The sequence below is a fragment of the Anser brachyrhynchus genome (assembly GCF_964034855.1).
Source record: "Anser brachyrhynchus genome assembly, chromosome: 2".
Taxonomy (NCBI): domain Eukaryota; kingdom Metazoa; phylum Chordata; class Aves; order Anseriformes; family Anatidae; genus Anser; species Anser brachyrhynchus.
In genome coordinates this window covers 56,003,394-56,020,517 of record NC_137695.1, presented here as the reverse complement: position 1 = coordinate 56,020,517, position 17,124 = coordinate 56,003,394, and the positions used below count along the sequence as shown (strand labels likewise).

General features: G+C 36.6%; 1 protein-coding gene across 2 annotated transcripts in view; it reads left to right on the top strand.

Moving 5' to 3' along the window:
- ADCY1 (adenylate cyclase 1) overlaps positions 1-8,975 on the top strand; it is a 171,015-nt gene extending 162,040 nt beyond the window's left edge. For both annotated transcript variants that reach the window (XM_080578211.1, XM_080578210.1), the window contains 3 exons: positions 222-336; positions 2,544-2,668; positions 3,627-8,975. In XM_080578211.1, coding sequence (XP_080434337.1) covers positions 222-336; positions 2,544-2,668; positions 3,627-3,965 — 579 coding nt within the window. In that variant the 3' untranslated portion in view covers positions 3,966-8,975. The remainder of the gene's footprint in view (positions 1-221; positions 337-2,543; positions 2,669-3,626) is intronic.
- Positions 8,976-17,124: the final 8,149 nt, after the last annotated feature.

Here is a 17,124-nt window from a genome sequence, read left to right as displayed (position 1 = left end):
GAAGGGAAGGGAAGGGAAGGGAAGGGAAGAAAAAAATCAGTATTTGAGAAAACAGTGCATATGCTGTAATCACCATCAAAAGTTCCTTTCACAGACAGCAGAATAGGTTAAATTCCTTTCCTAAGCCACCCAACTTGGGCCTTTTGTTGTTTTTCATATTGGTATTTCAGCTGCTTCTCAGTACCAAACAAATCTAATGTTTAACACCATTTTGTTTCTAGGCTAAAAAATCAATTTTTTCCCATCTGAGTGCACTGGCAGATTTTGCAATAGAGATGTTTGACGTTCTTGATGAAATCAACTATCAGTCTTACAACGACTTCGTCCTACGAGTAGGTAAGTCACATTCTACAGTTATCACACAAGAGGAACACTGTTGTTTTTTAACTTTCCTTGTGCTGTCTGGAAGAGACTGCCTGCCCTGAATTCCTGAATAAAACTGAAAAGCCTTTTTGTAGAATGTGCACATCCATGTAGAAGATGAGCAGCATGAATGGTCATCATCAGTACTAAAGAATTAAACCTGTGTCCAATTCCAGTGTCTAAGTCTATGCACACCTAAAAGGAAACTGCACTAATATTTTTATACAATATTATTACTGTATCTAATATTGTGGCTTACATCACTTTGCATTGCTAAACAGGTGCAAACTAATTCCAGCTGTGTTTAACTGTTAGGTACTCCTGCATCTGCATAGACTTTGTTGGCATTCAAAGTGTGGTGGGAGCTTTTCATAAAAATCATAAAATATCCTGAGTTAGAAGAGATCCACAAGAATCATGAAGTCCAACTCTTGTCTCCACACAGTACCTCCCAGAAATAAAACCATATGTCTGAAAATGTTGTCCAAATGCTCCTTGAACTCCAGCAGGCTTGATGCCGTGACCACTTCCCTGGGGAGCATGTTCGAGTGCCCTACCAACCTCTTGGTGAAGGCTCTTTTCCTAATATGCAATCTGAACCTCCTCTGATGCAGTTGCATGCTATTCCCTTGATGATTCTCCCACTTGATTCTCCCACTAATGAGAAGAGATCAGCACCTCCCCCTCCAAATCACCTGAAACAGTCCTTTCTGACAGGACACAGTTTGAACAAAAATTCTTAATTTATTTCATGGATGGAAGTTTTGAAAGAGAAACCTGACCACATGTATAGTCCAGGATTTATAGCAGTAATAGAGATTCAGTGGATGATCTATACATATTTGAATATATAGATATCTTGTGTATATATATATATTGATACATATTTAATTTTATTAAAATATACATCAAAACAACTTGCATCTTGAAAATTTTCAGTGCACAGGGGAGCTCTTCTCATGAATTCTATCTAGGCTTTGGTATACAGTTTCAGAAGTTCTACTTTTGCTTTTTTTTATGCTGTTATTACACAAATTTTTTGCCAGTCTTCACACCTGTCTTGGTGAATGAGTGCTGTTTAATCCAACAAATAAAATTCCCTGGTCTTCACAGCACAGTCCTTCCCATGGAATCCTTTATATGCTATTTCAAGCATTATCTCTGTGAGTACTTTTCCCCAGCCTGCTTAAGGAGCAAGATTTTCTCTTCCCTTCCTCCCTCCTGTCTCACTGCTCTCCAATGAAAACCAGCTAGACAAGGGGAAAAGTGAGGCTGCTAACAGCAGGATAGTGAGAAAGACCAAAGACAACAAGGATGGCAGTGGCAGACTTATACATCTTTGCCCATCTGTATATCCTAATAATCAGAAGTCTGAAATTCTTTTTGAACCATGTTGCAACTGGTTTTCCCAGGTTCAGAAAGGGGTAGAAGACAAATGTCTAAACCCCATTCTGCTGTATAACTTGCCTGGGAAAGGCTTTGCATAGAACATTATGGAGTATTTCACATTTATGGCTCCTAAAGGGCACTCAGAAGAAAGAACATCCCATTTTTTCTTTCAAACAAGGTGTCAAAATCTGTCAGAAATGTAGAAGAAAGCCCAGTGGTTTCCCGAAAAAGATGCTTGAGCTATTTTCACATACTGTCCTCTTCTTACAACCTGTTCTGAGCTGTCCTGAGTTGTCTAGTAGTGATAACCACTATGACATGCTTCTCTTACCCCATTCCTTGTGTTTTCAAGGCCACTATTTCTGTTCAGCTTGGAAAATACCCCACTAGAAGGGCTTTATATGAACAACCACAGTGGAAGTCATAGCAAACAATTAAAGATCTTTAAAAATTTTTCTTGAATTTTTCCACAGACAAATTGTGTAGTACCACTACTTCTCTTCTTTTCTTAAAAAATAATTTAAAAAAAATCAACAGATGGGCTAATTTTTTATATTGTTTATCATGTTGCATTTCCAATTATATATCTATATATATGTCTTTGGTTTGTATCTAAAACTCTTCCAAATTCGAAAGTCCAGTTGGTGTTAACATACATTGTATCCTATGACCAAAAGAATTCCAGGGCACTTTTGTTAAGTCTGTTTTATAAGATTTATGTTTTCCTTCAATAATATGCTGTAGTGTTTGAAACAACTGAAAAAACAAACTCATTATTGTTCTGATTTTAGGTATTAATGTTGGGCCTGTAGTGGCCGGAGTCATTGGAGCCAGAAGACCACAGTACGATATCTGGGGAAACACTGTAAATGTTGCCAGCCGGATGGATAGTACTGGAGTGCAAGGGAAAATTCAGGTGACTGCGTCCTAAGATAATTTTACAAACTTTATATAATTGCTGTTTTATATGTGGTTACATTTTCAAGACTCCTTAAAAAATGCAGCCTCACTTGATTTTGTGGGTTTTTTTGTTTGTTTTTTTTTTTTTGTTTTGTTTTGTTTTTGTTTTTGCTTTTGTTTTCTGAATAAAGCAAAATTCTCCAGATGAATCAGGCATCAGATATGTAGGTGTTTTCCATGATATGCTTCACTACTTCATGAAATCCAGATAAATTGTTTCCCATCAGAAGAAACAGGGTTCTCTGCTGCATTGCACTCAGCTGGAGGCAAGCCTGGGAATGCCAACACTGCATGGGGCTGCATGGGGCAGCCAGTGTGCTGTAGGAATTTTGCCTGAATAAGGACTACAAGGAAGGGATCTGTGTCCATTTGCATCCTGCTGCATTTTATATGGCTTTAAAAATTCCTCGATTCCTTTGGATTGGAGACGCTACATAGGCAGAATATTGTTTTTCTACTAGAGCTTGGCTAGAAGCAATGCTGCGCCTCTCAAAATCTCAATGAACTCTTTATCCAAAATACTTGTTTAGTCTCCAGGGATCAAAAGGCCTTTTGGAGTCACTTACCATCAGTAGAATTGATCCAGCTTAGAAAAGTGGAGAATTTGGCTACATACTTCTGATAGACAGAGCTTAATTTGGCTGTGTAATTATTCATCTTGAGACCAGAGTTTCTGCTTCTGAGATTCCAATTTGGTCAGTGATTTTAAATTCCTTAAGAAAACTTTTAGTGAGCCCAAGAGCAGCAGTAGGTGTTAATTCATTCTGCTTATGTGTACTTCACAACAGATAAGTAAAATAGGGAGGGGTTGGCAGTTTTAGGATTGACTTTACAGTCAATCAGAACAGAGAAAAAACTAATAAAAAACTAATAGTTTTTTTCCTTTTTTTTTTTTTTCTTTTCCCTGTCTTCAGGTTACAGAAGAAGTTCAGCGGATATTAAAGAGGTGCAGTTATGAATTTGTGTGCAGGGGTAAAGTCAGTGTAAAGGGAAAAGGTGAAATGTTGACCTATTTCCTGGAAGGAAAGGCCGATGGAAATAATCCACAAACACGATCTTTAAACTTAGAGCGGAAAATATACCCTTATGGAAAAGCAAACATTCAAACAAAACTGGGTACCAGCTGTCCATCAGTGTCCTCAGTTGCTAGCTTTACCGTAAATGCTGGGCTTGGAGCAGTTCAAGCATCTGCCACTCATACAAATCAAACACTGCATTATCTTCCCTCTGTGCCGGCTGTGAAGGAGGCGTAGAGCAAAGGAGATTTGGTTGTGCCATTTGCAGTGAACTTGGAGAGCAGTGGTTCCCTGAATTTTTACCAAGAGATCAGAGGTCATATAGGCCATGGCATTAACCAAGGACCACTACAACCCAACCAAAGAGAACTTGGGAACTGTGTAATGAACTCTTGGAATGGAATATATAAGGGCTAGCAATTCTGTTAGAAAAGTCAAAACCTGATTTTCTGGAAATAAGGAATATTTTCTTGACATTTTTAATGGGTAAATGGAAAAAAAATGAGATAAACGTGCAAGCAATTACTTATGAGTGTGTGTGTATATATATGTTTTAATTTATATATGCACATATACAAACACTCCTATGTAGAATTAATATAGTTATATATATATATATAAAAAAACATTAAAATATGTATTTATTTACACATCCACCTGCAATGACATAGCAAAGAGATTTCTCTTTCTGTCATAGCCAGCTTTGTTGGGTCTGGGATTAGAAAAGCTGCTTTTAATTGTGGAGTGTGGGGCAGATGAAGGTTCTCTTGGGCTACAGCAAGAGTTAGAAAAGCCGTGCTCCCAGTGCATGAGTTAAAGCAATGAGAAAAGTGTTCATTGCACTGTCAGCAGCAGATTAATGAAGGCTGGATTCAGGTAATTGCTAAACTTTATGTATTTTTCAAGTTCTACTTGCATGCTCCAAAACTTTGAAGAAATTCCAAGTCAAACAATAACACTAGGTTTATAAAATAGATAAACAACAGAACTTTAATTTTGGCAGAAGAGCAATATGTTTTCTGTTTATATTGGAAAAAAAATCCATCGGAGAAAAAAAAAAAAAAAGGTGTTAGAGTTTTGTTTTAAAAGTTGCTAATTCCTCAGAGGTCATTAGATTCTGTGTGAGACAGAGGAGCCACCCCCCAAATACAGCAATACACTTCAGCAATATAGAAACATTCCTTTCTGTACATTGCTGATTTTATCGAAGAGCAGAAGGATGGTATTATAAATTGGATGGCTTTTATAAACAGCATAGGTCATGCAACTCGGTTCCAGTACTTTGCTATACCTTTCTAAGCCACTCAAAGAATATTCCTGTACTTCAGACAAACATGCTGTTGCTAGTTTTGTGCTATTTGTATATTTGCTAGGTCTTATGTCTTAATTGATTTCTAAATTGATGCCATAGTTGTTGTTTTTTTATATCTTGATTCTATCCAGGCTCACTCCTCAAAGCTGTACATTTATAGAAAGCTATAATTCTGAGAAACAAGTACAGTCAAACTTTGCCTAACTGAGGAGCACACTGGTAAACATGCCATGAAAGTGAGGGCTGCTCTTAGCCTGCATAAAATGGAATATGTTGTGACTTCTTTTTCCTTTAATAGAGCCCACATCCTATCATAAATGGTTTCATTTTGAAACACCAGTCTAGATGTGAAATGCATTGCGTAGCTCTGTATTCAAGGAGGGAGTTACCCGGCTGTGGATGACTGGTGACATGCTCCATGGACAGCTGCCATAATGGGGATGCACAATCTAACCAGACTCACTGCTTTCCAAAAGAGAAGCAAAGCTTTAAATTGTCAAAAAACATGCAAAGCTTCATTTTAGTTCAAAAAAAAAAAAAAGACTGCAGAAGTTGTCAAGGTTGTACATTAGGAAACTTATATATACTAGATTCCACATTTCCTATCTTGTTACTGATTTCGGTGGAAAGAGGATACTGAACGTGGTTCTTCTGCAATCAGCATATGGACAAATTTTGTGTAGACGTACAAATAGTTAAAGAAAATCTGCAGGAGTTTCTGTTCCCCGTGTAGCTGTGGGACTCCACAGGTTTTCAGCAAGGTTTTACCTAGTTTTTATGTATCCTGTCAGCTAGATGCTTGATTACAAAGATAGCACAAATAGTGTTGTGATTAAAACAACTGTAAAAAATGTAAATTGTTTCCTAACTATTGGGTGTATGCACTCTGACCTGTGAAAAGTCGCTGTATTTCTTTATATCCCTAACAGCTATCCAGTTCACAGGTATTATTCTAGAATTATTTAATTCTGTTTTGGCGCCTTTCAAAGCCATTTAAATAAATACACATAGAGAACACAAACTGAAAAGAACAAATATTTACAAAATTAAACTGAGTAAAAGGTATCCATGCAAAGTGCACTGCATATTTTAGGTTTTCTAATAGGTTTATAAGAATTAAATCATAATGCAATTAAGTTCCATATTTAACCTAAATGGAAACTATTACATCCAATAGCATTAATCACTCAGTTTCACTCCCAAAGAGACCAAGTCACACAATATTTGTATCAGTGGACTTGATATAATTTCACTGATAATAATAAAACTTTTTTGACATGTACTGTTATTACAAAGCCTCTTCAGATATTAGTGTAGTACATGACCACATAGACCAAATATAGACATTGATCCACCTTAAAATCTTAAAATGGAAGTATTTCTTTCTTACTCTTTTTTTTTTTTTTTTTTAAACAGGTCCAAAATATAATTACATTGCCATTGTTTCTTTTGTCATTAAATTAACAGTGAGCAGAAATGAATTGCTCCCTGTGCTAATATTCTGGGGACTGTTCTCATTCCCAGACTCTTTCCCAGCCTAGTCATGTAGTAATGTCAGTGGAAGATCATGTAGCAAAGTTCATGTAGCAAAAGGTTCTTTACCTTGGGCAAAGGTTTTCTAAGCCTGATCCTCTTCTCCAACAAATGAATGAGGCAAGTGTCTTTTGTAAGAATATTTTTCATGTCGAATGGAAAGGACCAGATAGGTGCTCTCCATTGGCTAGCTACCTGTGGGATCCTTTTGCCTCCGGATCAAGGTGAGTGCACCAGGATGTCTTCTGGCACTACAGCTAGTCCAGTTTGCGTGTGCTATCTTAAGCTATCAGTGATGGTGTATTTGAAGTCAGTTTCCAGACTTTCTCCTCCTCCTAACGTTAATGTTTTTGTTGTGGTTGTTGTTGATTTTTTTTTAATGGGAAAAGCTGTATTTTTCCTACTTCTGCGTAGTCTTGCATCAAGTACTACTCATGAAAAAAGTTCAGCCAAGTCACAAATGAGTAAAAAGCCATATGAAAATGATAGGCAGTATTAATCAGCCATTCCAGCAGGGTAGTCTAAACATACATTTAAATCATGATATAATGAAGCTGTGCTCTTACCTTTATGCTTTCCCTCTTTATTCATATAATTTTCCCCCTTTTCCTTTTCTTGTGTACATTTGTTTTATTTCAGATCTTGTATAACAGCTTTAAATGATAGCTATAATCTCTCTGCTCTTTTCTAGTAGTACGATTTCTGATAACCCCACAAATGGATATTTTCTGCCAAAATAGAGAAGTCTGTCGTAACTTCTTTTATTGGCTGAAGATCACATGCGGCCAACTCCAATAGCTTTACAAATAGTTCTGAGGGATTTGATTTGGACTTACTTCAACAGGTGCAATTGTGTTTCCTGTCTTGCATTTATTAATTTCCTGGTCAAGTTTTGAAACTGTTGACTAGGTGACCTTGCTGTAGCCCCAGCAAGGAGTCAGTTCTGCTGCACAGTACCCAAAAGTCCCTAACTTTTAACTGAGGGTAGCTACATGGTGTATTGTAGGTAGAATAGCATCCTGCACTTCTGCAGCTCTTAGCTTGAAATAATTAACAGATATGAGCCCTACAACAATGTGATGCCATTTTGGCATGTTAATGTGTGTCAATAGCAAGCACAATTTTTCACATCAGTTTGCACGTTTTCTCTTTAAGATAATAGTAATAGTTGAAGTTTTGTTCTTTATAAAAGGAAATAAGTATCAGAGATGTTCAAACTTACTTCACTGTTTTGGGAGCTAATTTCAAAGTGTTCCTGTGCTACCTTTATCTTTAAATGATTTCTTAATTATTATTCTCTGCTGAGATTACAAATTAGCATTCAGATGAATTCCTGGCTAGATATTTCCAAACATTTTCCATTCACATTGAGTAGAAACCTGTTTTATCCAGCCTGTAAAATGCATTGTTATTTGTAGATGCTTCCAAATGTAACTAGTTGCACTCTTGTTTTCACTAAAACACATACAAATTATCCCTTGCTTTCTCTAGGTGAGACTGAGAGCAAAAAGCTTCAGCTCACAGGGCTGAATCTGCATCCCTTATGGACCCACAAGGCCTGCAGAAATCACCAGGGATTTAGCATGATTACAAAGGTCAGGAGATGAACTTCTGTAAGCCAAGTTCTGCTTTGGGTTACAGTGATGTCTCACTCTGGTATTGAACTGAAGGCACTATTTTACAGCACTGTAACAGAGTAGATTATAAAAGTCTCTTTCATATTTTTGCCCATAATTTGTCTGTAAGGCAAAAGAAAGTTCTTGGGAGTCACTGTTTGAAAGAAAACAGTATATGACCTGTGCCATTTCAGTGTTTTGAGAAATCCAAATACAATAGTAACTAGCTTGAATCATTTTCATGTGTTGAATAAATACCTGCTTGTAGCAGAATCAAAGTATTTTCTCTACATCAGCAAGTCCAGATTCTGTATGTGTTCTGCCCAGGCAGGATGACTATTTAGCCATAATGTTCTTTCAAGTTAGAGTTTTGTATTACAGTGAAAACCAACATTTTTTTAATTTGTGATAAACCTGTATTATAATGCCTTATTTATTTTTAATCTTGTACAGTGTTACAAAACAACAGAAAACATTGGCCTTTCATGTACTATTCACTTTAAAAGATGTATTGTGTGAAATTTTGTAAATAATTTTAGCTTTGACAGGTAATTGCATGTACACTTGTATAAAAAGAGGCAAAAATGCACACTTTTAACAAATTTTTGTAACAGACATTTTACATGTGCATGGAGATTATAAATCCTTTGGAAATTGATGTCCTTTTGGTTTTCCTTGCAATATACTGCATGCCACTCATGCCTGACTTCAGTAAAAAAAAAAAAAAAAAAAAAAAAAGTACAAAAAAAAGTACAAAACAGTACGTTTTACTAAATATTTTTGACATATCACTTCTGGCACAAAGTTAAATCCACTAGTTGCATGTGTGTTCAGCAAAGCAAAATCAAAATGCAAACAGCAAAATAAGAAGAAAAATAATTTAATGATTGTGATCTGCCAACCTCAGTGTTCCAAGTTCCATAATACAGTATATGAAATGTGTTATCAACATCTATCTATGCTGTTTTTATGAGGTACCTTCTGGTCATTAGAAGCAATAAACTCTACTTACTGTAATACAAAAACCAAGCAGATATTCTAGTTCATAATGATGTAATATCTGACATTCAGTGGGTACTCTGTGATACTGCATTTGATGTAGTATTGTCATCATGCAGGACCAAGTGTCAAATACATTATTGCTGTATGCAGGTGCAACACTATGGAAGGTAAAGGGGGTGAATTGGCCCATTGATGTTACCCAGAGTAAATTTCTAATGTAGTATTAAGTTATTGTATGTGGAAAGTACACAATGTGAATAGAGTATTTTACTAGATACATACATATGTATATATATATGTATGTATATATATAAATTCATTTTGTTGCCTTATTTTTGTTAAAAATGTTTTTAGCCATTTTCCAAAAATCTTCTATTGCTAAGCATAAAATATTGAACAGAACTATTAGGAGAAGGTTCACTGGGTATTCTGGCTTTGAGCTGCCTGGGTTCTCCTGTGCTGATGCAACTCCTGCTCCTACTGAAGCCATGCTTACAGGGATGCACCCCTTAGATATTACTGCCTGACTCACAGTTTGAGCCCCTTGTCTGGTAGTGGCATAAGATCAATAAATCAGTATCCAGTCGTCTTAACTGATTTTTCCATATTGCTGCTAAACCAAACTTTAAATTTTGGAAATATTTCGCATGCACCATTTTTAAAGTTGTTATATCTATGGTACTACAGTTAGGGACTACTTGAATTACTTACAAAAGCGCTGTATGATAAATCAGAAGTATTGTAGGAGCATAACACTGAGGTTGGTGGCAGAGAAAAAGGGGGGTGGACTGTGAATACTTTCCATTATGGATTAACAAGGACTTCTTGTATTTTACAGATTGGAGCTAGTTTTATAATAGGACTTAGGAATCTCTCGGTTTGTTTGATTAATCAGGTGATTGTGGGGTTAACTAAGCAGTACACTTTCTGCAAGCAATTCTGCCATCAGATTGTAGATTCATACATCATATCCCAGTTTGCATGTAAGAACAACTACCTTGTATTGGTGATTGGCTTCATACAGCAGTTAACGGTTTCTAACAGTCATAAACTAACTCATCTCAAATTCAGTGGATTTTACATCTCAGTGTAGCAAAGTTGTTGTGACTAATGACAATCTGGACTCTGCTTCTCTACCCCAACCCTGTTTATGATTGGCTTTTTCCATAACTCCGTATAGGCTTTTATTTATTTATTTATTTATTTATTTATTTATTCCTCTTCATTCTTTTTAATGCCATCTCTCACAGAGTTTTCAGGCCACTCACTACTGAGCAAAATTAAATAATGAATAAATAAGTAAATCTAAATAAATGGAAAAACAAGTAAAGGCTAGGTGGGGCCTGCCTGTCACTCTTTAATTATACTTCAAAATGTCAAACTGCTTGGGCGGCCTGGGGTGATCTGTAATCTGACAAATGCAAGGGCATAAAGAAGAAAAGAAAAAAAAGCAAAGAGTTAACAGCTGTCTGTTCACATTCACAAGAGTGTTCAAGATCTCTTGTTGAACTGCTTTAAAAATTCCAGACAAAATCATTAGAAATAGTTGGTTGTTACCTTTTATGCCTATTTTCTAATCATGAGGAAGCACTTTGCAATCTGAATTAGCATTGGTTAACATCCATAGCCAATGTGCTGAAGGGACTAGTTTTTACTTGTGCCTTACTGCATGCTAGAAGATCTGCTTCTTTATACTGGAATTCCCTGTTTTATGCCTTTTGTGGCATCAGACGTGTCACACCAGCATAAGACTGCAGGAACAAACAGTGCTGTGCATCACTGTGAACCTTTTTTATTACTTTCTTTCCTACTTTGGTTTACTACCAGCACAGCTATGCCAGTGCAAGGAGTGATCCAAGTGTTTATAAATGAAGGCCATAGACAGGTATATGTGGGTCCAAATTAAATAAAGAAAAGATTTTCTAGAAAGCTCAGTGTACACACTGAGCTGAGTTTTGCAGAATATCTGGCCAGATAGCTTGGAGCTCCTTTGGAAAAGCTGGCTGCCCTCCTCTTCAGAACACGCTTGCACAACATGCTGATTAAATATATCCAGTACACTTACCTACAGCTTGTAACTGCACTGCCACATTTGCTATAGTTTAACAGTCCTCATTGCAGGCAAGGCTGAGGTGTATTTTAATTACCAAGATTCTGTACACTATTGTGTCTTACTGTTCAAGTGCCTGATCTGCTACTTTGATTCCAGACCTGTCAATGATGACCTCAGTTATGACAATTTTGAGTTGGCACATTGAAGTCCTTTAGGTGATTTCTCACTTCTTTTACTCTTTAGCGTGCATGAGTGCAACGGTTGTCTATTCTTACATTTCAAATGCCACTCAAGTGATATATCAAGCATTTTCAATGAAATGTAGATGAAAATGAACTACTCGTGCCATCACAACATTGTTTAATGATAATTGCATTTCTAAAGAATTACAACATATATCCTTTCTCCTTATATTTTATAGTGATATTACTGTAGTTCAATTAAGAAAAAAGAAGTAAAGTGCTTATGTTAATTGCTCCATCTACATTTGCATATTAGTGTTCAAATTTGGACTTACACAAAGCAAGTTTCTGTTTTGTGTTCAAGCACCTGATTATTACACAGAGGTAGATTTGGACAATGTTATGGAATACGTTAAAAACTAAAGTAAGGCTTTAAGACTTTCCACTCAGAAAAGCAGAGTCCAAGAGCAGTTACTGTTTCTGGAGTAATTTAACCCAATTCAGAGAATTCTAGAACTTCATAATTTCAGCAGTTTCAGCTAAATTTGACCCATCTCTCAAAATCCCTGCCACTAAAACCCTTACGGCAATTTACAACATCTGTCCGGATTTCATCTTATTGGTTAGTCCTTATACTCTGCTATCAAGAGGTGAATTTTAGCAATTCTGGTATATGTCCATAGTTTCTGCTTGGAAATGAGATGTTAAGTATTTTTCTGATCTGTTAATTGAAAATATTAACAAGTGTATGTTTCCTTCTTTTTATAATTAAATGTCCAGCAGCCTAAGTTAGGAAGCAAAAACAGACATGAAGCATGTATTCTACGATCAATATTGGTCTGCCTACACATGAAGACACAGTGTCCATTGTAGGCTTATCCATAATTTTAGGCATCCTAGAAATACTTAAACAGAATAAATGCCATAGCAATAAGAGAAAAAGGAGTTAGGCAAGCCTGCCTGCCTAACACCACACAGTTCTTAGTTCTTTGGAAGTAAAAAAAAAAATGACTTCCAGCTCATAAACACTGCACCACTTGTTAAGAAATCAGTATGACCCTCCTGCACTTAACTCACCCTCAGTTGTTCACCTCCCTCACATTTTTATTGCAGTGGTTACTGCTTTTTTTCTTTCTCTGTATGTCCTCTATCACATAGTTGCCAACCTTCTTCTTTTTTAAAAAAGAAGTGTTTTCAAATATTAGGTGTTAAAGGGAATTGAAATAGCTTTGACAAAATATTGTTAGGAAGTGGCTGCATGTGACCATAAACCCAAGAGGGTGGATAAATAAACCCTGTGGTGGCAATGCAGACTCCAGCAGCTGGCAACACTCTGAAAAGTAAGGCTGAATTCTGCCAGCTGCAGAGAGACAGTTAAACAGGAGTGTTGTAGCCTGATTCATGATGTCATGTTTAAAAAATAAGTGCAAACCCATTTCAAGGGTGGTCGTGTAGTCTGTGTCTGGAGTTATTACTCTATTAAAAAAATAAGAGTAAAGCAAGATACAGTTTTGGGGGTTTATGAGGTTGGTTGAATTTAGGTATTCAGTAAGAAAACCATGCTAGAGGAATCTTACCCGCTGCTTTAGCTGCATATATTAGCAGCAAATTCTGCATTGTTTGCAAACTAACTTGAATATTCTGCTTAGACTTTGGGGGGCAGGGGGGAGGGGGGAGGGAAGTTATTTGCATCAGGTAGAGATTTTCCATTCCTCAAAGGGAGAAATGTACTCTTCTCTTTATTTGATGTACTCTTCTCTTTATTTGATTGGCATACAAGGTTTCACATCATCTTTTAGTCTGATTTACAGCCCGGTACAGTTAATGCTTATATTAACTTCAATGATTGTTGAATTGCTAGATCAGGCCTTACTTTAAGGTCTGTTCCTCTCCCACTGATGTCAAATGTGTTGTTGCCAGTGACTTCAAAGGGACCAGGAGGAGGCCTTTTGTATCATAATAGAAATATCTACATAGATAAATAAAATGAACAGTCCTAGCTTTAAGAAATGAATTCGTAAGTCAAGATGACATTTTTCCAACTATTTTAGCCCACTGACACCTATACATAATTTTTGTAACTATATAACTATACACTATATATATATATATGTATGTATATACGTAGTACAATACAATAACTTAACACTGGGTAACTTCTAATGATAGATTTGCATTAATAATACGGGTCTTTTTATGTAAATAGAATATTGTAGAGTATCTTCCAGTCTTTTTCAGGATTGCTAAATTCAGAAAAGCAATTGAATATTTGTCCTATTTTTATGTTAAAAAGTGAATGGACTGAAATGTTAAATGTGAATGTAAATTTCTTATTGCAACTTTTATACTGAGTGTTTGCACTATTATAATTTCTGAAATCCAATTCAAAATAAAGGAAAAAAATCTGCTTGAATAAACAACTGTTTGGGATTGCTATTTGACTGTTTTCGTGTAGTTGCATTCTTTTTTTCTATAAGAAGCTGCCCTTCAAAAGGTCCAAAAGACTGCTTCTCAGTTTTCAAGCTAAGAACATACATCCAGCAATCCTTTAATTTTACTTTCACAGTTGCCTTGTGCTAAAGAACGTTATGGGACGAATTCAGCTCCATTGCAATCATGTTGACTTTCTGCATTTATCACAGTGAAAGCTAGCTTGAACCAATTGCTCCATCCATTGTACAAGCAGAGCAAAGTAAACATGCACAAATACTGGCAAAATATTGGCCATAGAGATCAGAAGAAGGGGAGGGGAAGCTCATCTCTCTCTCTCCCTTTCCACAAGCCAGCAAATATTCACCAATTTGGGCCAATTATGTGGATGCAGTAGGTCATGTAGGTGGTTTATATTGAGAAAACTGTGCAAGATACAGAACCAGCCTAAGTGCAGAATTGTATATGCTAACTTAAGATTGATTTGAAAACTGATAAAGTTGCATCAGATAACATGTCTCTCAAGAGACTCTGTAGGCTTGGGCACAGAACCAAAGTAATTTGATTGTACTACTGCCAAATCACAGCTGATTGCCATCTGGCCAGCTAAGAGCAAAAGCAGAGGTGCTCAGGTCTATCGTGCCTGTCTATGCAGATATGCTCTGAGATAACTTGGAAATGTAGAATCCCTTGCGATGAAAAACAGCCTGGGCTCAGATGTAAGATTTTTGTTGTTGTTGTTGTTGTTTTTTCCAAATGCTAGACTAAGGCTCCCCAGCCACTTCCCTTGCAGGTTAGAGAGCTCAGTACGAGTTGTACAGAATTATCATGATGACAGTGAGTGTGCTGAAACAGTTTTTGGTCTGCCCTTACACTAATAAAAGGAATTGTCTGAGGCCTTACATAGCTATTTCTTATTTTACTCTTCCTCTATGAAAGAGAGCAAACCATATCTTCGTAAGTTTCAATCAGAATAGCTCTAAAGTCAAAAGGATCCAGGTAAACTGAAAATCTGGCATTCACCTTTAAGTGGAGCTATTTTGCCGCACTGGTATTTTATGTATTTTTCTTAATATTAAAAAGTTTGACTCTCACTGTGTTGTTTTGGGGGTGTTATACATATAACGCATATATAGATATTGTACATAAAATATGTACACACACACATATGTTAATGCAATAGTTAACACACATTCTGGATTAATGACCCAGGTCAGGTACATTGAAATATTTTTTCTGTCATGACCATTACAGCTGAATCACTTCAGAGACATAATCACACAGTGTGAGAATTTGCATTGCTTCAGTAATGAGGTAGTATCAGCAGTGGTTTGCTTATACCCTCTGGTAACATTTTTGGACAAGAACACCAGTTCTAGTCCTGGGTGGTTTATTTTACAGAAATGCAGTCTCTTTGGAATTTCTTGTTCAGGATCTGCATTTCTACAGCATAAACCACTCAGGACTAGAACTGGTGTTCTTGTCCAAAAACGTTACCAGAGGATATTGTCAATTTAAAACAGAGGGAAGGGAAGAACAGAAAATGAGAACACAGTGTACATCATCCAGGCATTATTGGTGCATTGCCATTATATCTATGTCAAAGCATTCCAGTTTTCCAGCCATTCCCTAGGTCAGCAGGTCACCTAATGCACTGTTCCTGCTGGCAGAACACGATGTCCTGTTGCCCATGAGAATGAAATAATTATACAGGTACCAATCATGAACCATATTTCTTGTTTGGATTATTCTTATGGAAAAAAAAAAGGCCATAACTGGAAAGCAATCCACGTAGTGGAAATTGTCTGTTACAATTCTGGCTCTCATTAAACCCACTGAACTGTGGAGAGAACATTTGAGGATGGGGATCTTGAGGTATAGCCAGGCTATCTAGGAGTCCTAATCCAATCCTAAACATCCAGTCCTGTGTAGATTATTCCTGCTATCAATTACAGTAATAGTTTGTGTAGGCTTTCAGGTTCAGGGCTCAAAGGATAGAAACTGGCATTTAATTTTGTGTTAATATTAACCTCTGAGATTTGTGCTGTTTCTATACTTAAAACCAGACATTACTCCACTATTATTAGATTTAGCCATAGCAAGTTAGTGATGAATAAGTAGAAAAAGCTAGTGATGAAGAAGTAGTCATGATTATTATGAATGTTTACCTTCCAGTTTACTAGGCCTAGTCTGAAGATGCCAATGAGGGCTTTCATAAACAACCTGACATATCAATTACTATGTCACCACAGACAAAGTGAATGAGCTTCCCTATCACAAATCCTCTGCTTCACTAAATCAGTAGGACTCTGATGACTTCATTAGCATTCCCTCATCTCAGATCACCTGGGAATTTGTCTGTGGGATTCTAATACGATAAGAAAGAGCCATTGATAATCATCTGGCCTGACCTCCTGCAAAGGGCTATACTCAGTCTGACCATGCTACTGCACTTCACAAACACGGCATTTTTTGTTTATTATTAGATGTAATAAAGTAGAGCAAATCCATCATTTTCTAGTCTCTGAGAAATTTGAAGTTAGACATTTGTTTGGCATAGACCAAACTGTGCTTATGCTGTTGCCAAAGGTCATGAAAGCATCACCGACTGTTTTCCCCCAAACTCTATAGTTACTCTGTGTGTTTATTGAACTTTGGCAATAGTATTTTGTTCTCCTCAGCAGCATTGCCAACATAATTAGAAAGGAGCAGTCATATCAGATAACACACAGCAAGTCACTGAGGAAAGATCCCAGTTGAATATTAACTCAATGGACTTCTGGAGTGTAGAAACACGTAGAAAGTGTATAGGACACCGTCTAGTGAACAAACAACATGCAGATAGAACACATTGTGGCACTCTGGTAAGACTGAAGTGGATAAGCATATAATGAAGAGGAGTCATTGACGTAATTACAAAGGCAGGTGGTGGCACATTGATTTTATGAAGGTTATTGACCTCTCCTGCTATGAAAGTGTACCCAGTTTCTTACCACTTAGGTAATTTGACTTTTTAAAGTCAAATATTAATCATCCAGACCTTTAGATAAAAAGATATTTTTCTCAGTTTGTCATTCTCTACAATGTTTTAGAATGGCTACTTGTATTTTATAAGCTTGTTTAACCAAGAGAAGCAACAATTTTTAATGCCTTAGAGTTTTATAATTGATTATAAGATAGCAGCTTCTTTAAATATTTACAGTCTAATCCTCCTCTCACATAGACACCAAGCACTGTATCTGAGGGTAGAGCTGGGCCCTGCTGTAGG